The 24,628-nt window shown below is 39.6% G+C and overlaps 1 protein-coding gene across 11 annotated transcripts in view; it reads left to right on the top strand.

The window, feature by feature from the left end:
* PARD3 (par-3 family cell polarity regulator) overlaps positions 1-24,628 on the top strand; it is a 578,687-nt gene that overhangs the window by 244,462 nt on the left and 309,597 nt on the right. For 7 of the 11 annotated variants that reach the window (XM_073002940.2, XM_078378538.1, XM_073002942.2 and 4 more), the window contains exon 5: positions 4,445-4,579. The exons of the other annotated variants lie outside the window; for them this stretch is intronic. In XM_073002940.2, the coding sequence (XP_072859041.2) occupies positions 4,445-4,579 (135 nt within the window). The remainder of the gene's footprint in view (positions 1-4,444; positions 4,580-24,628) is intronic. 11 annotated transcript variants of the gene reach the window in all.

Below are 24,628 nucleotides of genomic sequence, written 5' to 3' on the forward strand. Positions count from 1 at the left end.
ATTCATCCAGTGTTTGTGATTTTCAAAACTGTGTGAGAAGACAGCACTGATCATAGTTTGTGCAAAAGCTGATATTACAGTTTGCACAAAAAGAGGTTATACCAAAATATATCAGTTTCTCATAAATAAGAAGCATTTTGATGTCCCTCAAGAATGCTCATGCTCAGTTTAATCAGACATGTTTTTTTGAATCCAGAAATTATAATCTGAACCAAACAAGTTTTTATTCACTCCTGATTAATAGTACTAAAAATACTTAAGATCTGTTTTCACCCTATGTGTTTTTAAAATGCTTCTGAGATTTTCTTTGCATTTGCATTTATATGAGAAATGGAAGGCAAGACTCATTTATTGATTGTCAGTTTGAGAAGCATGAATATCTTATGCCGATGATTTGGAATGTTGATACTTAGACTTATTGTGATCTGCCAACTCATACGCTATACTTCTCATGGGAATGAAACACAGGACAGTGCTGATGGTGCTAACAGTAATATGTGAAGGAGGAGTTATTTTCAGTTTGCTCCACCATAAGCTTTATAAAGAGCTGCCTCGATGCCAAACAGCACTTGCTTTAATGAACTTAATCAGGGGTTACACTTTCCAATTGATATCTATTGTAGATTTTTCTTCTTCAACATGTTGGCTTAAATCCAGTTGAATACTTACATTGACGTTAGATTCATTGGTGTAAATCTCACTGATGTCACTGATTAAGAACTTGCAGATTGCATCTCCTCTAGTGTGCCAAGGCATGTGACCACGATGCAGCTTCTTAGCTAGCAGCAATTTACCACTAAAATCTATGTTGGTGGACTTAACGCTGGTGGATTCTGGCCATTGTGTTTGATCTACTTTGGGAGTAATCACATATAAGACAGATAGTTAGAAATGCATACAGACAAGCCCATCAAGGGGAGGGGGCAGAGTGCCCAGCCTAATGCTAGGTTCTAAATCCTATTTAATTTTTAATGTCTGCACTAATTCCTACAGAGGTACTCATACACAGGAGGGGCAACAAACTGGAGTGAGTTCAGAGGAGGGCAACAAGGATGATCAAGGGACTGGAAACCAAGCCCTGTGAGGAAAGACTGAAAGAACTGGACATGTTTAGCCTTAAGAAAAGAGGACTGAAGGGAGAATTGACAGCACTTTTCAAATACAGTGGTGCCTCGCTTAACAAGTGCACTGTTTAATGACGAATCCGCATAGTGACGCGTTTTTTGCGATCGCTAATGCAATCACATTGTGGTGTTTTAATAGGCAAAACATCGCATTGCGATGATCGGTAAGCATTTCGCTTACCAATCTTCGCATTGCGATGTTTTGGGAACAGCTGATCGGCGGTTCCAAAATGGCCGCCGGGTCAACAAAATGGGCGCCCGCAGTGTTTTCGCGCCCTGCCCTCACTTACCGGGCAGCGAAAATGGTGGCCGGATGGAGGATTCCCCGCATAGCGGTGAGTTTTTCCCCAACAGGAACACATTAAACGCAGTTTAATGCGTTCCTATGGGGTTCCCCCCGCATAGCGACGAATCCGGATAGCGATGTTAATCCTGGAACGGATTAACATCGCTATGCGGGGCACCACTGTACTTGAAAAGTAGTCATCCAGAGGAGAGAAAGGCTGTTTTCCTCCATTATCCCAGAGTGCAGGACACATAATAATGGGCTCAAGCTATAGGAAGCCAAAGTCAGCCTGAATATCAGTAAAAACCTCTTAACTGTTGGAACCAGTTGCCTCAGGAAGTGATGACCACTCTAGTACTGGAGGCATTCAAGAGAACTTTGGACATCCTTCTGTCAGATCTGTTTTGATTTTGATTCCTGCCTTGAGGCAGGGGGTTGGACTCGATGGCCTTATAGGCCCCTTCCACCTCAGTTAATCTGGGGTTCTAGTAAGCAAACTATGACATTGTTTTGTTCTCTAAAATATTGCAAATTGTTGGTTTTTGTGTGAGATCTTTATTTTTAAACAGTTGATTATAACCAAATCAAATTGGTAAGACAGACAGCAAACCTCCCTGGACTAGGGAGGCAAGCCTTCTTGTGCTTGGGACTGTAACTCCAAACACGGCTGAGACGTCAGGGCGGTAGATGCTCCTCCCTTTTATGCATCAGGAACCCTTCATGTTGGGAACATGAACATCCATCTGTGGTTTGGTATGCTATCAGCTGGGTGTAGAGTTGCCATCTCAGTGAGGACCATACCTTAAGTTTTGAATAGAAATATCTGCTTCCTTTAAAAATAGGGAATAGTCCATAATTAGCTGTTCATCTGAGGAAGTTATATAAGGTCTGAAAGCCCTGGTATTGTTTGCAAGTGTCTTCTCAGAGAGTTGTTATTGTTGTTGTTGTTATTTATTTATTTATTTATTTATTTGATTTGATTTGATTTGATTTGATTTGATTTGATTTGATTTGATTTGATTTGTACCCCGCCTATCTGGACCAATGGACCACTCTAGGCGGCTTCCAACATAAAATTTAAACAATAAATTTAATGGAAACTGTCTAGAAGATTACTTTTTTGCATACAACAGGATTGTGTGGTCTGGTTTCCAACGTATGCCTGGTTGTTGAGAATTGCCAATCAATAAAGGAGTGGGAGTTCCTTTTTATTATCTACCCAGGCTTAACTGGCAAGGACACTTGTCTGCTTATTCCGAAGAGCCAAAAGACCCTTTCTCCAGCGAGTCTCCCTTAATAAATCATGGAGTTAGGATGCTTTCACTTCATGTCAAGTCATATTTCTTGTCCCAGCTGTGATTTTTTGCCTTAATTTTGCTCCACCTCAGATGATTTAAATTGTTGTTCTTGGCTCTTTGCAATTATAAATATATTCCTGACAGAAAAAGGAAATGGAATAAGAAGCAATATTCGAGCACACCTGACCTGCCACTTTGTGCGGCGGCCTTCGGATGGCTATTAAAATCCAACCAGCTGCCTTTGTAATATTGGGAGAGATTTCTGGGACGTGGTATTTGGGCTATGGGCCCTCTCCCTTCTGTACTTTAATAAAACTTTAAGCTCCTTTTTGATATTTATTATGATCTCAAGCTTTTGGGTGGTGGGGAACATGATATGAATATCAGATTGGGCATAAACCCACATTGCTTTGTGCACTGCTTCAAAGGTTTTGCCCCCAAAGAGATCTATAGCTGTAAGGGTACACAGAAGAGATGTTGTTACTATGGCGACAGCACTTTACATGTTGGCCAAATTTCTCCCAACTTGGTTGTGCTCAATTTACGATACTCATAACTGCTTGCTTCAGATTGTCAGCTGTAGTCCTGTACATACTGACTGTGGTTTTTCTTCTGTAAGTGTGCTGAACCACACTGCCTGCTAGGTGATACTCTGGAACATCTACAGTAAATTGTCATGGTAACACACATTGTGATGCTGCCCTGATTATATACATGTCGGTACCCTAAAGTTCTTTAATATCACGAATAGGAATATACTGACCCATGGGCCCATCCAGTTGTGTTTCTTAGAAGTAGACAAACATGTTTCCTGTCCCCATCATCTTATTTCTCCATTAGGCCATTTCCTAAATTCCATTCTCATTGCATTTAAAAGATGTGTTTGGATGTGTTTCTCTAAAGTAAGTCTTCATAAGAGAGCATTCAACTTGAACTTTGGGCGAACTTGGTGAAATCTTCATCCAAGGTGTCAACCACACTTTCTGTTTTTTTGTTGCTCCAACTTGTTTCAAAACACTCAGCAGGCAGGTCAACATTGATGTGTTCTCTGAATGATCAAATCATTAAAAGAATAACTAGGGACATTCCACCGGTGAGGCAGCATCTGCCTAATCACATATGTCTACTGTCAATTATCAGATTGTAGCAAAGTGTGAACTATTGGAATTGAGGATTTCCTGGGGCCAAGTGTAAGGGTGCTGGGGGCTCTGTAATAGTATGGACACTACTTTGTAGTGCATTATCATTCACAAGAGCCATGAGGATTTTGCCTGGTTTTATCAAACGATGGAGTCTAGGGATGACTTAGTTTCTCAGTTTGATCTATCATATTGCCTGTGGACCACACATCAGAAAAAGCAATTGTCAAAAATGTGTAGAGCTCAACACTACATAAGAGTCATCTGAAGACACTTGATACTGGAAGATAAGACATTTTGTGTGCGAATGTATTTATTTATTTATTTTTGCATCCCTGTAAGAAAAAATGTATGCTTCTGGCACCCTGAAAATGTGCAGGTGTCATTTGTGTTTTATCAGTCCCTAGAACATTTGTCATGTGCAGACGTGGGGGGTCATTGCACAATAAAGAGACACATCTACTTAAATGGTGTGCTGTATTTTTCTTCTGGTCTGGCTCTTCTGATAGGTCATCCTTCGGAAAAAAAACGTGTTGAAGTTTGAAAGTGTTCCTGTTTAGCACTTTCTTCTTTCTTTCTTTCTTTCTTTTGAAACAGAAAGATGAAAATTATAGAAGCCTCCCACGGGACACCAGTAGCTGGTCTGCTAACCAGTTTCAGAGAGACAATGCTCGCTCTTCACTAAGTGCCACACACCCCATGGTGGACAAATGGCTGGAGAGACAAGAAGAGGTAACACATGACTCTCTTAGATAATGTGAAGGTAGTCTACTTTTATGCCTGTCTGTGCTCAAACACATGTACTATATTTTAAATGGTGTTCACTGTTGGGAAGACAGCGGTGATCACTGGGTGTGGAGGGGATCTCCTAAGGGCAAATAACTACCACAGCTGTGACTTCAGTTGATTGGGATGAATGTGTGCAAACTCTGAGCACAGAGGCTTCAAGCATCCTGCTGAGTTGTGTCATGTCAGCGAGAGATGGATAAATAGATATCTGATTCGTTCTAAGGTGCAATTTTTTTTTAAAGAAAGAGAAGGCAAATGAGGCTGCTTTGGGTGCTCGTCATGTGTTACAGCAGTAACCATGGCCAATCTTTTGCTGTGTAGGATGGGTGGGTATTCAAGCTGAACCAGATGCTCAGCAATCTCATGTGATCATGTCTTGTTATTGCTGGACTGTAAACTTTTGGACTGCAGAGGACGAATCATTGGAAAGTTCCTCTGTATAAAAATTCTTCCTCTTTGTATGAAGGAAGCCTCAAACATCCTTCAGAAATGCCTATTGTGTGCGCAGACATATTTTACTTTGGGGAGGAGTATTCCAAATTGTGGAATCCACCAGTAGACTTCTACTGAAGTCGTCAAATAGAGGTTGAGGGTAAGTAGGTGTTAAACTAGATGATCTATGAATTTCTGGTATTAATGGGTTGCTCTTTAAAGAGCAGTTGCTCACTTATAACAGCTAATTTGTCTCCTAATGTATCAAATCAGGAATGAAATTAGGTTATAAGAATTAGGAGATTACAAATTGTATTTTCTCTTTGATCCTGGTTAGAAACAATTTGTTAAATAGCCTAAAGCTCCTAGAGGACTGTACTGGATCATGTAGGGAAGGTTTTTGTGAACAATATTAGGAACATGATGTATTTGCCTGTTCGCAGAGTTTGTAAGTGAGTTTGTACAGAACAGAAGCCAATCAGGAATTTGCTGGGGTGACAAAAACATTTATTGTACTCTGATGAATTTATTTAGTCCATACTTGTTACAGTCCACAAAACTCCCATGTATATAAAAATGATCAGAATCCTGTTGTGTAGTCACCCCAGCGCAGGGTGGATAGAAATCAATTATTTTTTAAAATCACAATTGATTGATTGATTGCTGCCCAGAGTAGACCTTTGGTCTAGATGGGTGGGGTAGAACTCTGAGTGATTGATTAATTGATAATCAATCAATCAATCAATCAATCAATCAATCAATCAATCAATCAATCAATCAATCAATCAATCAATCAATCAATCAATCAATGTCACACATCTAGAAAAATCTACTCAGGGTGGTGTATCATTATTTAAATTTATTTATTTAAATCAAATCCACCCTGTCCTAGTGTTATACCCTTTGGCGGCAAATTGAATAAAGCTAAGTAACCGCTATAGGTGTTATCTATTGTGTGCTACGTTGTGCAGCCTTGAGACATTTTGCCTCTAAAAATTGCACTGTTTGCATAATTATGCAAAAGGATACTGGCCAGTGTCTAGCCATGAGAACAATAAAAATCAATTTATACAGTTAGCAGTCCATTAAGAACTTTAACCTAGCTTAAGCCTAGTTTTTGGGGAGGGGAAACTTACAAAAATGTACTGTGTAGCAATATTTACTAATAATATTAGTAATAGGAGTAACAGTTCAAAATAGGTACAAAAGCTAATTATTTGCTTTTTTAATTCTGTTTGTTTAGCAAGAGACTATGCAGTTAACAGTTGGCAAACATCTTGGCCTGGCTTCAAAAATACCGTTAAGGACATAACAGCTTTCAAAAGTGCATAGTTCAGTACATGTTTACAGTAAGATCTCATCAGAATGGCCTGGAAGGGATGCAAAAAAACAGCACTATCAGTTTTCCTCTAGCCTTTTGATAAAATGTGCAGGGAAGCAACATATGTGGCAATGTTTCATTGTCCTCAGTGTTGTAAGGTCAAAGCGAACAATTCAAGGTTGTAGGGTTGAAAACGTCTCAACTTGTCAAACTTTAAATGAATTAGAATCCCAGTTTGCTGATTTGAAAGTCAACATAGAATCCGAAAGTATTTAATGCTGTAGATATATCCATTTTATTTGCTTGAAATTTGCAGGATCTCTTGTTCAGAGCCAAACCCCAGCAGCTTGTACAAGGGCTATGTAATTCCTTAGTAATTATATGCAGTCAAGTTGGTTTCAACTTATGATTACCCTTTCTAGTGCTTTCTAAGTAGACAATAGTAGTGGCTCAACATTCCCTTCTGATAGTGCCATGAGATTGTGCAACTTCCCCCAAGATACATAAGTTGGCTCTTCTCTTGTGAGTATTTGGGGAATCAAACTCCCAGCCTCTGTCTAACTTACAGAGGTATCCAGAAATAAGACACTAGGATAGTCTTATCTATGATATAAAAGATATACCGTACTTTACTGTACCGTAATTTGACAATGGATACAGGCTAAATTTGTGGAGCACCTCTAAAGCTCAACACTGTTGCCTCCATCTGCTTTAGACTGCTATCCCATTAGTCCTCTTCACTATTCATGGTGTCTGAGAGTTATATCTGAAGGGCATCATCTTCAATCATATATCTGATTGCTCAAAATGAAAATTCTAAAAGCTGCTAACAATTCCTTGTTCTTATTGTTGCTATTATGTTTAATGTTCATTTTTCAATGCAAGCTGAATTGGGACTCTTAATGGCAACTGTCTAAAAAATTTCTTCCGTCTGCATATTTTTAATACATTTCAAATAGATTTTTATACTGTAGTGTCCTGACCCCCAAATTTTAATGAAACCCCTCTTTTTCCTTTTAAAAAAAGCAAAATTACTATTGATAGGCAGTGATAACAAAACATGCTTGAATTGTGCTACTTAACTGAATGTTCTTCTTTCCTTCCTTTTTCCCCTAAGTATCCCTTTTTGTAAGCTTTTATTTAAAAAAATCTATTACATTTGATGTTAATGAGTCTGTATGTACCTAAAAAGGAAGGATCCTTTGGTGATTGCATATCAGCAGGATAATTAATTAAACTGAAATTGTTTAACAGGGCATGAACAATGGAAGCAAATCCATGATGAGAGCAAAATGGAGCATGGCACTATGGAGGGTTATGAAACTTATATATAAAAGGCTTAGAAATAAGTGGAAATCTTGTTTTTACTGTTACTGTTACCACCACCATGACCACCTCTTCCTTCTGGTTAAGAAAAAACAGTGGCCCCATCTCCCCTTCCTATGACCTCAAGTGTGAAATTGGAACCTGGTTTGGTGGCAAAGAGTTGTCTGCTCTTCCATCCCAAACGAGCAAATTATGGTTTGTGTTCCTGGTTTGCAGCCCAAATGTATATGAATGATGACTTAGTTTAACTTGAAGGTTTTTCTGTGTTAGTCAAAAATATGGTATGTCACTAAAGATTTGTAAGCTTTTAAATATATAAAGAAAGAGGGAAGAAATGTGCAGGTCTAAGCTGTCACCTGCCTCTGCTTGAAATGATTGAGTGGTTGTATCAATATTTTTGAGAGTTATGTCAAAAATATTGTCAATTGGCTGGATACTGGCTTTCTTGTAAGGAGCTCAGAATAACATACATGGTTTTCCATACACTCTTTAAATCCCTCTCAGCCATCCTTTTTGGTAGTTTGCATTAAGAGAGAAACATTTTCCCAGTGTCTTGTCTCCCCAGCCCCAGCCTGATATTATAACCATTTAATTATGTTTTCTTGCTTCATTGTCCTATAGGAAGGAATTATAAGCTGGGTTTCCATTCTGATGATTGCACTGAATTTCTATAGCTTTTTTTCCCCTTGAAGGCGCAGTTTCCTTGCAGTTTCTAGTACTCTGGAGCACAAGTATCTTCTCTGTACCATTACAAGCAAACATATGCAGAAGGAAGTCTCCGTAGATTGTAGAGAGAGACTTATTAAGAGAATTGCACTGGCCCATATTAGAGAAATTGCTGCTGCTTGTTACAATGCTCTGGACATCAGCATCTAATAGCTGCAAAAGATATTTCAAAATGCATGCATCTTCTTTTGTCTACTATCGTGTACGTTCTCCCAATTTCCAGTAATGTGAAATAATTGGCAGCTTTGAAGCTTTGTGAACTGGAGTGCAGGTCCGTATTTGCTGGTTAGAAATCTGCACTTGAATACAAGGATTAGTTCTCATTTATATTCCAAAATGCTTGTGAAAGTAAGCATGAATAGTGTAAGATAAAAAAAGTTCGCCTGCCATTATACCACATAAAATGAGACAACCTAAATTTGCTTCCCCCCCCCTCTGTTTATCAGCTATAAACATGTTGAACATCCAAATAATATGTTCGTTAAATTCTGATGTGGTTAATTATGTGTTCTAGAAGCCACTGGCATATAAAATTCTGCACCTAGAATTGTGTTGACTGGGTTAAAAAAAATCATTAATTATCCTGATTATGCCAATTTTATTATTTTAAATTTATTTATTTTTTAATAAATTCTTCATTACTGGTCATTAAAACTAGTACAGTGGCTAAAATCCTGCTACTTAGCATAAGAACATTTCTTCCCCAAGAATCACAGTGGGGACTTTTATGTGCTGTTAATATTTATATATTTTCTTATGCTAAGCCGGAAGATTTCTGCCAGTGTTGCGCTACGGCCGAGGTCTACTGCAAAAATGCTTTCCTTCAAAGCAGTAACTGGAAAATTTTGCCCGCCATATTTCGGTGGCTGTTCAATGTTGCAAATCATTGATTTGAGCCAGCATTCCCTCTAATTTTCAGCCGTGCTGGTTGGGGCACGTGGCTCAGCCCCCACGCGTAACTCTGTCCCCCCTCTGAAGGGTTCTGACATGACCAGAACTAAAGGGGTTGGAAATGCTTGCTCTGTGTGTGTGTGTGTGTGGGGGAGGAGCCCTGTACAGGGGAGGCAAAGCCATGCATACTCACACCGCCACACACCTTAGAGGGAACCTTGATTTTGCCTATGTGGATAGAGTTACCCAAACACTTGCCACTTGTTCCTAACATCACATGTTATTCAAGCATGATGAAGAAGGAATTGTGTAGTGTTGGGTTGTGCTGTTAGGAAGAACAGACTTTGTTGGGGGAGGGGAATGAAAGACTGAGGTTAGGAGGCAGACAAATCATGTTTCTTGTGAACTGTGTAGTTTATTTTAATTTTATTTTAAATAACAGATAACAATCTGTTATTTACAGCAACCTATTTACCCAACCTTGGGTAGCCCAAGTGTTCTTGGACTGCAACTCCCAGAATCATTCACAACCAGCTGTACTTCCCAGGGATTTCTGGGAGTTGCAGAACATTTGGGTTACCCAAGGTTGGGAACCACTATTCTATGGAATACTAGCAAGAATAGAGCCAGTTTAAGCAAGGGGAGCAAGACTTTGAAAAGAGGTATACTATTGTTTAAATAAAAAGGTTTCAGTGCTATTGACTGATCAACTGGTTATTTATTTATTTCATTTATGTGACCCACTTTTCCTCTAGCAAGCTCAAGGCAGCATCCATGGCTCTCGTTCCTCCAGCATGAACCTTACACTGATGCTGTGAGGATATTACACCGAGACCATAAGTGGCTCAGGAACAGTCAGCGAGTTTTAGGGTCAAGAATGGCTTCATGGTCAAGTTGGCTAGATAGCTCAATGTGTTTGGTTTTTGACTGTGGAGCCAGAGGTTGGGGGTTTGATTCTCTACTGTGCCCCCTGTAAACACAGCCAGCCTGTGTGGCCTTGGGCAAACTGCACGGAGCCATGGTGCCTCCCGGAAGAAAGGAACAGGGAAACCACTTTTGAGAACTCTCTACCAGGAAAATTCTGAAATGTGTTGCCATAAATCAGAGTTGGCTTGATGTTACATGATTTGTTATTATTATGGCTTTAGATCCAGCTTTCCTTGATGGTAGTCCAACGCTCTAACCCCTATATCACTCCACTGATTATCAACACAGCAGTGGCTATCAGTGTCTAGGAAGTTAATTTGGAGCATTTCATATCTATGATCTCCTCATTTCCAGCATTATATATATACAATAGTCTTGTGAGTTAAGTTGGAGTAAGATGCACTGTCTGGCTTATGGTAGGCATTGGTCTTCTTTATCTACATCCAGAACTCTGTACCCACTGCACTACCTCTTGTTAATTCCAGACATAAAGAAAAGTAACAGAAGGTCATTGCTGCACTGTTAACAAGTTTAAGCAAAGTACACAGAAGTATGATGGCCCCGAACAGTTGCTGTAGGGGGAATATAATCTATAAAGCAACAGAAGGGGTGAGTTAAATACAGATCCATAGGTACACCCCAGTCTATAAAGTGCTGCTTCTATTAGATTTGTCATAGGTTTTTCTTTGCATCTGCATTTGGCTCGTGGCATCTGCCAATAATTGAATAAAATCATAATCTCTGTGTGATCTCACCAGTTTCTTTCTCCCCAGGAGCATTGTGTTGTATAGAAATGCGATTAGCATCCATGTTCCAGACAGAGAGATTTTACTCTTTACAATTTGTTTGGGGCAAACAAATGCTTATTGAAAACCAGATTAATCTGATTTAAAGCCAACAACAGCACACCCACGCCTGCCCGCCATATTTAGGTGCTAGAAAATGAAAACAGTGATTTAAATTACCACTACCTCCATTACATTTTAGAAAAATACTGTCAAGTTTGAAGCAAAATTGAAATGCATTTTTCCTCTATTTATAGTCTTGCAAACTTGTAGGAGCTACAGTTTTTGCATCAAGGCCAGCATCTGCACCAGTTGAAACTGTTCACATTCCCGGAAATGAAGATTTCTGGGAATCAAACTCCCAACCTCATTGAGTATCTAGCCAGCTTTTAGAGAATTACAGTTGAAAGTTACTGCAATGTGAACCACTGTGGCTCTTCTAGAACTGATGTCCACGTTTTTATTGTTTTCCTCTTCCTTCCCCCCACCCCAGTGTTCTGATTGCAAGGAATATGGTCTTATTTCTGATCAGTCTAATTTTTATTCATCTGTCAAATGTTCTGGGAGATTTACTAGCTAAAGAGTGAAGTACGCATGCTCTACATGAATAAATAAAATTACTGTGACATTAAAAGGACTTGATGCTTAGAAGAGGATTCCCTGGGAGTAAAAAAAGCAGTATTAGAAAAATATTGTCTCAAAGTCAGGACGGCAGCTCCCAGATTATCCCTCTTTTATATCTGCTCATTTGCAAGCCTTCAAGAGCTGACAGCTCATTCCCCACCGGAAACGGCCATGATGTTTTGTGCATTGTGGCTTGCTCCAATGGAAACTGTCTCTGAAACAGCTGAAATCCCTAGCCTATGCCATCTGGAGAAAGATTCCAGAAGGACAGTTATACATTAATCAGTTGTAAATGTACGAATAATACTTGCAGTCCCTTAAAACTGGCAAATGTACTGGGCCAGAAAGTTTCATACACTAAACTTGCAATGGCTCTTAACCTGGGTGATATCGCCCCCCCAGGGAGTGATTTCATTTTTCAGGGGGGGAAAGGAACGTAAAGGGGCAACACAGGGGCAAAGGAACAGAAGGGGGTGATATGGGGGCGATGGAGCGAGCCAAACCTGAGAAGGTGGCTGCAGCCGCAGTGTTGGGAGCAGATCCAGTAGGCAGATCCAGAGCAGCTGGTGTTGGCAGTGGATACACCGCCACACCGCCACAGCAGGAGGGGGGCAGTGATAACTTCCTCAATGGCTCATGGGGGCAATTCTTTCAAAAAGGTTAAGAGCCACTGCGCTAAAGTCCACTTTATCATACTTCGGAAAACGCATTACACATCTGATGATGTGGACTCTAATTCACAAAAACTGACATCAGGATTTTTTTTATGCCTCTTTGAATTGTGGTCTTAACGATCAATTATGATTCAGGATGCCTCCAGACTGTTTCCTATGTTAACTAAGAGCACAGAGGGGGAGCTTCAGTTCAAAGATGGAAGGATTTTGGACAGACACTGGGCTATTATTCTTCAATAGTCTCAGTTTCAGGAAGAATACCAGATCTCATAATAATTTATTCAAAGTGCTGGTAGGAATCACTAAACCAAAACAAGATAACCTCATCTTCCTTTGAGAACAAATTACTATCGCAAGTCTAGAGAAAGTAGGTAAAAGTAGTAATCAGTGGAATGAGAATTCCTTCTGCATAGTAATAAGAATTAGAGCCAGCAATGTTCAGTTGACATTGGTGTCATTGATATGCATAATGAGGGACGGAACAGCCAGGTCCACAAGAAGATCTAATGGCCTAAATCCAGTTGCTATTCCCAAGCAGACTTGCTGAATCAACTGGATTTATGTCAGCACTGAGTTACTGTTCAGCAATTGATTCAGTGAGTCTTCGGCTAAGAGGTAGCAGTTGGATTTAGGCCAATGCATTTTGAATAGCCCAACACATTTCAAAAGAATTCTTCATGTCACACATGAATACTCAGGCACTCTGTATCAATCCACTGGATTCATTTTAAAGTATCCTAAAACTGGAGATTTTTCCCCCTTCTTGGCATGTGTCTTGGTATCGTTTGATTTCCTTCCTGTGGATGTTGCTTAAGTGTAGATCTTCCATAATTGTGGCAAAATCTGATGTTACACTTCTACTGGTAGAACTGTGGGATCCTGTTGAAGTGGATAAATGTGAATCTCCCCTTCCCGCTACATTGCACCCCTGTAGATAGCAAAATTCTGCTCTAGAGGACTCAGAAACTCTCCGTATTTTGTTTTCAGCTCTGAATGCTGCACAGAGGAAGTAAAGAAATAAGTTTTGTTCTGCTAGTGTTCAGTGCGACCACAACTTTGCGTTTAGGCCCATGTTCTTGACTTGTATGTTCTTCTCAGTTCAGATGTGCTGTTGTAAAACAGTACATTCAACATTTCTTCTGCACCAGAGCACAGACAGAGTTCTGACTCCTGTCCTCTGAAGATGCCGGCCACAGAGACTGGTGAAATGTTAGGAAGAACAACCTTCAGAACACAGCCAAAGAGCCCAAAAAACCTACAGCAACCATAAAAGAACAGTTCCCAAAATTGGGTCTACAATAATTTTTGGGCTTTAGCTCCCATAATTCCTAGCCAGCATACCCAAGATCTCAGAGATCCTTAGAATGAATGATCTAACAATATCTGGAGGTCCAAATTTGGGGTCATCTGGCATAAACTGAAGAGCCATTTTCTTTTGCTGCTTTCCTCTCATGAGTGGTTGATTCAAAGGACCTTGGAAGCTGGAGGTTCCATTGACGAAATTTGTGGAGACAGACCCTTCCTTCCATATATTTGTCTGGTTCACTTTTCATCTTGTTGAGCCCCATGGCAGCCACCACATCTTGTACCAACAAATTCTATGCAGGAATTAATTGAGGTAAATCCAGTGTTAATCCCAGTTGGCTCACTGAACAACCAGAATCATGTTGCTGTTTTTCTTATGCACTGAAGAGAAATTGTGTAAGTCACCAGGGCTAAGAGATGTGGTGTTGTCCCCAAGCTGGCTCCATATCCATTTGTATATGATGGACAACTAGTGTCTTGTGAGTTAGCCATGCTGATTTTCATAATTTCATTTTGGTGAGATGAAACCCCCAATAGGATTCTGGCTGCAATTAACCATTCCTATTCAATTCAATTAATATACTCTAGTCAGGACTAACATTGGATTTAGTCTGATTGGTTAAAGCTAGTCAATAGCAAAATGGAAGAATGAATAAAGAAAAATGCATGTGATCATTGTCAGCCATGCTATTCTGGAGGCCAAAACATGAGCTAATATTTTGAAATGATTATATACAAATAGTTCGTGGAAACATCCCTAAATACCTAGTTTGACAATGGCTTCTGGCTAGCACTGTGAACTGTAAACCAAGAAATCCATAGAAGAGGAAATAATATCCTCCATAGGCATAATTAAGTAAATTGCTTTAATACACTTAAAACTTTTAACCTTCACAATCTTGAAAGCGAATACAAGGACTGCTTCTATTTAAAGTTTGCATGAAAGGTCTGAACTATACTAAAACTTTTACAGTGATGTAAACCATTGAAATAAATTATCTTAATTTGGTCAGATCTATATTCATTAACTGTATTACCCACCAAGGGAATGAAAGACAAAATTTTAATTCTACTAATGTATTTCACTTACGTATTCATTTGGCACTATAGTAATTAAGGACACTATTTCACAATATTCACACACTCTTCACTCAGGTCAAATTTTCATGGCAGTCCCATTGGGGTTTTGATCCAACTGAGAAGTGTAATAATTGTCGGTATTGTAGGGGGAAAATAATTTTATGGAGCAGGGATACAAATTTTAAGAGATCCTGAATAGTCTCTTCTCATGCCCTCAGACACCCACACTTTTAACTAATCAAGAACACAGAGGAGTGCAATATTCAGAATACAAATATTGTGAAAGACTCTGGATTATAAAACAGTCTCACAGAACTGAAATTAGAACTAATTGATGAGCTCTGAAGTAGAACTGAAAGAAAAATGAACAAACCAGCCATCCTGCAATGCATCTATATATGCTGGGTTGGCAGAGAGAAAAGCAAAGTGTGCCCTCTTTAAGTAGTTTTAATCAGACAACCTGTATGACTCATTAATGGCATATTTGAAAGCAGAAAACTCTTCATTATATAAGGGCATTTGGTATCATTGGCTCTGTTATAGTTTGCATGAATTGAAGAAATAGCAAAGTTCTCCTGAATCTTCTACAGATGTTTTCTTGCAGCTGGTTCAACACACGCGCGCACGCACACACGCACATGCACGCACACACACACACACACATGCACGCGCACACACACACACACACACACGCACGCACGCACACACACACACACACACACACACACACTTTTCTACCTGTTAGATAAAGAACTCCTAATTCTTGGCTTCAAAAGGGTAACCCTCAAATCATGCAGTCAATTCAGCTTGCTCGGTGAAATAAGTTTTCCTTATGTACACTGCAGCCATGGAAGACAAAATTTATCTTGCATTCCTTCAGTTGCTTTACTAGTGTCTCTATGTTGTGCACTTTCAAGTCAGAACTGATATTTAGTGACCCTAACGGGGCTTTCAATGTGAGTCCTAGTCCATCACGCTTGGGGTCAGCTGGAGCTCTGCTGTTTCATTGCCAACTGAAAGGAGCTTCATGGCACAGTGGTTAAATTGCAGAACTGCAGCCAAGACTTTGATCACTGTCTGAGTTTGATCTCAACGGATTCAGGTAGCTGGTTCAAGGTTAACTCAGTCTTCCATCCTTCCAAGGTGGGTAAACTGAGTTCCCAGCTTGCTGGGGGCAGGCAGCGTATAGCCTACATAATTAAATTGTAAACTGCCCAGAAAGTGCTTTAAGCGCAACGAGACAGTATATAAGCAGCACACTTTGCTTTGCTTTGAAAACCCATTTGCCGAGGGATTTCAGTTGCCTGATTCTGTCTATTTTATTTTATCTTGTTTTTACTTTTTTTATTTTGCCTGCTTGTTATTCGTGTTTTTGTTGTTTCTCTTGCATTTGCACATTTTCGTCTTGTCCGTTAGACTGAAGTGTGGTTCAGAATTTTTGAAATAATTCAGGCCTGAAACTAGTCGGTCAGTCCAATTAGAGTAGAAGCTGAGTTTATTTATGTGTCCAGAGAACATTCAGTAATTGGTTCAGTCTCTGAAATCCTGTTGCTTAGTGTAGTAAGCTGCACCTGGAGTAAGCCCGTTGAATCAGTGGAGATTTGGTGAATCCTCTCTAAATTCCATTGATTCATTGGACCTTCTCTAGTTGCGAGTTACTACATTAAGCAACAGGCTTTCAACCAATGAGTCTACTCTAGTTGGGACCAAGAGTTGATCTTCAGCTATGTTTTATATAATAAAGAACTGTGATGAAAATATGCTGTTCGCTGTTTTTTGAAAAAGTATTTGATGGGTGTCCAAGAAATAGCCTGGTGAAACATGCCTGCAATTAAGTTAGTTGGGCATCTCTTCTACAAAGGCAACAGATCATCAGCTCTAGAGAGATTAATCAAGCCTCCATGTGAATTGGTCTTGGAATCCGCTTCCAGTTGCTTCTGCTTGTTGTTACCACTTCAGATAAGACTCTCGAGTGCTCAAGCAAGACCGCTTCTGAGAGCAGATGGTCTTGCTGTTCTTCCTCACAGTGTAATTGGTTTTAGTCACCCCGTGTTGGGAGAAAAGGCTCCCTGCCCAGCTGGTAAGAGCATGAGTGAGTGCAGATAATGGTTACTCACTGATATTCCTTTTAGTTGGTTTTAGTCCTTTCTTTTCCCACAAAGAAGAGTAATTGGGAGGATTATTCCCACCAGGTCCTCCATCTTAAGTCAAAGCCCTAGCATAGTTCCTTCTTTTAAGAATCCTGTATTTCCTTCTTCTGTGCATGTAATCAGATCGTTCTCTCATTTACCAAACATGGATTGGTTTTTATCCTTTCCCCCTCTTGTCAAAGTCAACACCTTCAGAACAAATTTGTGCCGGAAGTGACTTTGTTTTCCACTTCTGGATAGTTGTGAAGATGCGGGCGGTGCCGCGCCAACGGTCGGCACAGAATAGGAGCGATGGCTTTAACTGACAGCCAGCAGAATTTGCATTATGACAGCTCTGGGGGATGTCGATTTTTTGGAAAGATAAAGGGAGAAAGGAAGCTGGCTTGTATACCAGAGATAGCCTGGCTTAAATGTTGTTATCCTCCGAAGCAGCCACTTCCCCTCTGTTTCTAGATAACACCCTTCTGCTACACATATACTTCGTTCTCTCTCTTTTTTTGGCCTGGCTCACCAAGCATAGCAAGCGGCGTGAAATCCTCAGTTTTGTCGATTTTCATTTTGATGGGAAAGAGCAGCTTGGCATCCAGAAATACTATTGTCTGAGTGAGTGAGGCCACCTTCCTCATGATGGCTTGAGACTCCCTACTGATTAGAATAACCCCCCAGTCATCTGTGTCATCTGTGGTGCTAATTTAAAGGCCACCGTAATGTCACCAAACAGCTGAGCAGTGGCTGAGAAAGAAAATCTCTTCCGAGCTGATTTTTATCTGCACTTTATTAAATTTTTCACAGATATTTACATTCTGCCAAATAAACAAGCCAAGCTATGAAGCGATGGGCCTGAAACTTTCAAAGCCTCAGATGCCTTTTAAAAGATATCTTCACGGGCACAGGCCCAAAGCCAGTCTTCATATCTATTTAGGAACATCGGTTTAGCCTACACGTTCCCCCCTCCCTTTTCTAAAAACAGCCTTTTTTTGTAGAGCTTTGAAGTTTACAGTGATTGTATTTAACACTTTGCTTCGAGCTAGAGTAAATAAAACATCCTAAAATAACTAGAGCTTTTGCAATCATGTCTATCTGTAATTAACTTTTAGGAAAATAAAGGAAAGAATGCTGGTTATCTCCTTTTAATTAAACATGTTTAGTTTTATGTTTGCATACCAGTTTTTTTTTTTTTAAATCTGCTTCACCCTGATGAGTAATATATTAGTATGGTAGTTCTTGCCCAACATCAGTGGCAGCCATCACATATTTCTGGCTACCCTCCTGAAGCAGCGTTGCATTGAGTTTTGGAAGAACATGCCATGTTTAAAAAACCTTTTGCCCTGTCCTTGTGCAGACCATAACGTCTATTATTGTTCTTTTTTGGGGGGGTAGATATGGGGATAAACGGAATGGCAATGGTTGCAGTCCTATATATGTAACTACATTAGGTTTGATCTGAAGGTATCTCTGATGCTCAATCAGAAAATGTTTCTAAAAAGTATTCCTTAATTTCAAATTTGCTTTGCCTTGTGGCGTGGAGGGTTTCTACTAGTAAGATGTAAGCCCAGAGATGGCTTGAATAAAGTGAACTAGTCAAAACTGTTTCTTGGATCCTGGCTTGTGTCGAAGTCACACAGAGGAGTGATAATTAAAACATGCAGCATCAGAGATGTGGGAATTGCTGGCCCATTGTCAAGATGTGACATGAAACTGGAGGGAGAGAAAGAGAGAGATGTTATTTGCATCCCTGCAGAAATGGTTTAATTTGCATTCTTAAATTGCATCTCTAGCCTTAAATAAGCATGGTTTGACTCCTGTGGTGGGCTTTCATTTTTTGTCCAGCACATAATGCTGAACTATACCTCCTTGATGGCCGTCTTGCAAAGATCTTTCTGCCCTTGACATCAGATAATGACCTGACATTTGAATTGTAACATCGTTTATTTAAGTGTGTCTGTAACCACAACCATGTGCAAATGTGGTGCTTGTGTGTTCAGTTTTTTGTTTTAGGGAATATTAAGTTCTTTTTGCTGGGGACGTGGTGGCGCTGTGGGTTAAACCTCAGAAGCCTCTGTGCTGCAGGGTCTGAAGACCAGCAGTCGTAAGATTGAATCCATGCGATGGAGTGAGCTCCTGTCGTTTGTCCCAGCTCCTGCCAATCGGACAAAAAGGTATGATTTGGCTTGCCCTAAACAACAGGATTTCAGCCATTGCACAATGGCTACCATAAATAATTTGCCCTTGAGGGAGGGGAAAGAGGTTCACAGAATGAGAACCTAGAAAAACATGGCCCTGTTTCATCTGCTATATTGAGCATGATAATACTGTGTTTCCCCAAAAATAAGACAAGGTCTTATATTAATTTTTGTGCCAAAAACGCATTAGGGCTTATTTTCAGGTGATGTTTTATTTTTTTCATGTACAACAATCTATATTTATTCAAATACAGTCACATCATCTTCTGGTTGCTGCAAAACGGTGGAGGACAGGGCTTATTTTTGGGGTAGGGCTTATATTATGAGCGTCCTGAAAAACCATACTAGGGCTTATTTTCAGGTTAGGCCTTATTTCCGAGGAAACTGGATATATCCAGGAGAGAACAACTAAAAGTGCTAACGAATAGCTAAATCATGATCTGTTCTGTCATTTTGTGGATCTGCAGATGGATTTTCTTCGTCACCTTTTATTTTACTTGTGCAGGTTTCTTTCTTTTTCTTCTTTTTAAAGAAGATGAATATTCTCTTTGATGTACAATATTAAATTTCACAGTGTATGGTATGTCTAATTTTCATCTATTTTGGAAAGATTGACACTGGCAGTAATGCTATTCTAAAAGTTTTTCATCTGTTTTGGAAAGATTGACACTAGCAGTAGTGCTATTCTAAAAGTTTTTCTTGTGCTATCCTTTTATACCCACGGAAATCCAAAGCTGTTCTACATGCCATATAGAGATCTTTCAACATTAAGATTGTCACTTTGTTGGCAGTTTTGAGCCAAGCAATGGATCCCTTCACTGATTTGCCTGGTACGCTTTCACCACATGCTTGTACATTTTATGATCATCTGCTGCCTAGCACTGAACTTGAACAGCCCAGCTAAGCATAGACTTATGTGGGGGGGCACAGAACCATGAGTAAACAATTTATTGCCTTGAGAAAATCTGCTTTATACAAAAAAGTTGACAGGTTTCTAGCTCTTGACGCCAACTTCAGAAAGCGAAATGTCCAAATAAAAGTGGCCATGGATTGGAGGCATAGCTTGGCTGGTTTTCATGAGCCTTTGCCCCTCCCCTGAATAGCAAGGCAAAAAATAAATTATGTAAAATGAGATACGTGTGCATAATATCATAAGAGTTGCAGAGCTGTGATGTGCATAATTGTACTCTTTCTTGGGTATAGAATTTTAATGTACAGCAGGACCTTTGTATCCACAGTTGCAGTTATCCATGGTTTACCACAGCTGTACATACAACATATAAGTGGAGGGCCTTGTGGTCTTTTCCCCACCTCCTTGTATATTGTATATAGGGTTTGCTATTATCGCGGTTTCAGGCATATGTGATAGATAATAGAATGGATCCCTGTGGATACGGGGTCCTTGTTGTTGTTGTTTAGTCATTAAGTCATGTCCAACTCTTCATGAGCCCATGGACCAGAGCACACCAGGCCCTCCTGTCTCCCACTGCCTCACAGAATTGGGTCAAATTCATGTTGGTTTGCTTCGATGACACTTTCCAACCATCTCGTCCTCTGATGTCCCCTTCTCCTCTTGCCTTCACACTTTCCCAACATCAGGGTCTTTTCCAGGGAATCTTCTCTTCTCATGAGATGGCCAAAGTATTGGAGCCTCAGCTTCAGGATCTTTCCTTCCAGTGAACACTCTGGGTTGATTTCCTTCAAAATGGATAGGTTTCTTCTCTTTGCAGTGCTACTGCAAAGTTCTACTATATACATAATTAAATATGAAGCGTGCATAGTAATTGCTAAGGTTATTTTACAGTGCAGTTGTCCTCTTCTTATAGGAGAGTCGATATATTTTAGTCCTTAGATTCCAGGATCTCAGGTCAATTCTGGAATGCATATACAGTACTTTCCCTCCTATACATGCTTTTGTTACTTCTAGTGATGGCATATAAATGCAGTGATCTGTATTTGGTGCGGAGGAATGCACTGGAAAAGGAACAAAATTACTACTGCTTTATGGCATGCTGCCAAAGGAATATCTCACAGCACTTGAGTGTCATAAGGACTCCAAAGAAAATTTGAAGCTACCTTAACCTGTCTAAGAACATGGGTTTGTTTCACTCACCAGTCTTTCCTAACCTCTTCAGTCCTTCAAATAGATTTCAGAAAGAGGAGAGTACATATGGTGAGTCCTTTAATAATATTGTAGGTTGTGGTGTTGCTGAGGTTTGGATGCTTAAATCAGGTAGACTGTGAGAAATCTAAATTGGATTTGATGTAAAAGACCCTGATGTTGGGAAAGTGTGAAGGCAAGAGGAGAAGGGGACGACAGAGGATGAGATGGTTGGACAGTGTCACCAAAGCGACCATCATGAATTTGACCCAACTCTGGGAGGCAGTGGAAGACAGGAGGGCCTGGTGTGCTCTGGTCCATGGGGTCACGAAGAGTCAGACATGACTTAACGGCTAAACAACAAAAAAACATCAAACATTGGGAGTGAATGTGTGACATCGCCATTTGTTCTAATACATTATTTTAAGTTTCTAACACATTGTTTTGTGTATGAACAGTTTCATAAAGGGATTTAAAGACGGATCCCAGTGAGGTATAATGGCGGGAAATGTTATCTTGATCACCCTGAGCACATTCTTGTCTTTCTTCCTTATTTAGTTTTAATGTTCCAGGGGGACCGATTTTCATGAGAAATTTGAGTTGGTAATCACAAACAGCCTTAATTTTCTCATGGAGTGTTGGCTAACGTTTTGGCATTATTGTCCTGTAACTTTCCCAAAGAGGAGCACATTTTTGTATATTCTCCAAGACAAATAACCCTGTCGTTTTTTTAGAAAAAGAAAAGACAAGATTTAGTTCCTGAATAGTTTAGAGCTATTTTCATTTTTAGAAAAAGGGGGAAAGGATACATAACCAATCAGTCTATGAAAATGTAATGGGATTCAAATCTATTCTAACATTTTGTTAATGTTCTGATGGAAGTTGTCTTGTTTTCAATTGCTCGTTGATGATATTTTTAGTAAAAATTTGCATTAATAAAATAAGTAAAAATTGCATTATGGAAATAAGTACATTTTATGTACATACAGAAGTATGAAGCGTATTTGGCCAGGCTTTTTGCATATCTGAACTTGAATTCTGAGACTATTATGGCACACTCTCTTTGAAAATATGGTATATTCACTATGGTGAACACAATACATTTCCTGTAGGAACAAGTTTATTCATAGCCCACTTTTGCCAATGGTTGTTAAATATTATATTCCTTCTACTGCTATAGCATATCTCCTTTCTTAAAAACAAAGAAGATTTCTTTAATATGAATTTAAAAAGAGAGAGAGAGAGGTTCAAAATTGATAGGATGCTGTTTAAGTAATAACACTGAAGAGACATGGAGCATACGGTTAGACAGTAAGAGATCTCATGGGGAATCCATAGCATCTTTGGGAAGATCTGGGAAATATTTATGTCTGAAGCATTAAGAGAGCCACTGGAAATCAGAGTTGGCCATAGCTGGCTATATGGACTGATAACAGTGTAAAGCAGTTTGCTTGATAGTTCAGTAGTTTAGGCATCTAGCTGCAGAGCCAGACGTTGAGAGTTCGATTCCCCACTGTGCCTTCTTGACAGAGGCTGGACTTGATGATCTTTCCAGCTCTGTAATTCTATGATGACGATGATGGTGATGGTATTTTTCCTGATACCTTATTGAATTCTTAGAGTTGAATTATTTTTCCTGTCTATGTTCTAAAATAGCTAGAGCTTTGTAAATTACTTTTAAAGGCAGAGAATGAGTTAGTTGCTGTTACAGTTACCGTTTTTTTAAAAAAGAAACTCAATCTTTTGCTTTTTAGGTTCTCAAAAAGTAACTAATATAGTTGTTTTAAGGTAAGGAAGCATCCAAATGGAGCAAACTGCTACTATTATAAAGAAAATACATTCTCCACTCATGTCCCTTGTTGTTGTATCTCTGACCATAAATGAGACAACGTAGCATAAGAGCAACCAGTTGAACTCAGCCTGAGGAAGTAGACTTGATCTAAGAAAGCTAACATTGTATCATCATATAACATTTAGCCTTTTTGTCTCCTAGCTTGTGTTTTGTTTGTATGTCTGATATGTTTGAACCATGTCGTATTTCTCTCACAATAACTAAATATAGTTATACCACAGAATGGTTTATTCCTCATCAAGTAGCAGTTGCAGTGTCATATAGTTATATCTTCCTTTTGTGAGGGAAATAATCACAAGTCACTCTTTAGCTGTATCTTGAGTAGTTCAAGGTTCGGAAGTAGTTCCAAATTTGGAACGGCAGAAGTCAGAAAGTATTATTTTGTTCATGCCAAAATGTCCTCTATTTTTCCATCTCTCTCTGTGTGTGGTGGGTGGCGGTGGTGGGGATTGGAACAAGGTGTGTGTGAACAGGTGAGGTTGTTGTGAAATATTGAGGGCCATTTATTCCTTGTAACCATTTTGAGACACCTACTGTGTTTAATAACTCCTTCTTTCCCTTCAAGAGCATGCTGTTCATTTTCTTTGAAAAGATTCCGCTGGGAACAAATGCTAGGATCACATCCTGTTTCTATTTCAGTGAAGTATTTTTGAACTTTTTGAAGCTCTAGAGTGTGTTTTTTTCCTCAAGAATGTGCATGTTTGAAGGGAGAAGGAAGGACACTGTTTGATGTTCAGTGACACTGTGAAATCTCTTTGCAGTGTTTATATCCCTCTCAGCAATCGTACAAACATCATTATAGTGATTGTTCAGTATTCTGATCAGGCTTTGAAGGTTTTTCAGATTTTTCACTTGACCTTCAGTTAAGTACTTATCTTCCCCCTCTTAAAGATTTAACTTTCTCAAGGAACAGTGCTCATTTTACTGATTGTGTCTGTTATACAAGCAAGCACATGTCCTTTGTATTCTATAATGACCCATGTAGGAGCCTTCATTAGTTTGAAAAGCACAGTCTTTGACCCCAGTAGTGAGTCACTGGCATTACAGAAACATAATTTGCCACCTGCTTGAACCAAATAAGAGTTGTGTGTTGGTGACTGGGGAAATGATGCCAAGATAGTATATCTTTATTATTTATTGAGGGTTTTTTTCTTTTTGTAAAAAATCCACTTGTCAGCCTCTGAAGCAGTTTACATAACTTCAGTGAAAGACAGGCCCTAGCTGCAAGCTGTATTATTGTTACATGCCATTGGTCAAAGTCATGTTGCTTAATGTAGTAAATTACACTCAAGTGGGCCCATTCAAACAATGGGGATCAGGTAAGTCAACTCCTCCGTAAGTCCAATTGATTAAAATGGGAATATTTTGACTATGACTTACTATGCTGAAGGAGGAGTTGACGCAAGGAATCCCCGTTGACTCAGTGGGTCTACTCTAGTGAAATTTACTGCACTAAGCAACAGGTCATTGAGCCACTTCCAGCTTGTTGCAACTCTGATCAGGTTTTGCTGGTATATGAGATATTCAGTGAATGGTTTGCCAGTGAACCCAGGTCTTGTATGTGGTTTCTAGTCTGACACTCTCTGCCCTACAGTGTACCAGCCCACAGACTTAC

The sequence above is a fragment of the Pogona vitticeps genome, chromosome 6 (assembly GCF_051106095.1).
Source record: "Pogona vitticeps strain Pit_001003342236 chromosome 6, PviZW2.1, whole genome shotgun sequence".
NCBI classification, from domain to species: domain Eukaryota; kingdom Metazoa; phylum Chordata; class Lepidosauria; order Squamata; family Agamidae; genus Pogona; species Pogona vitticeps.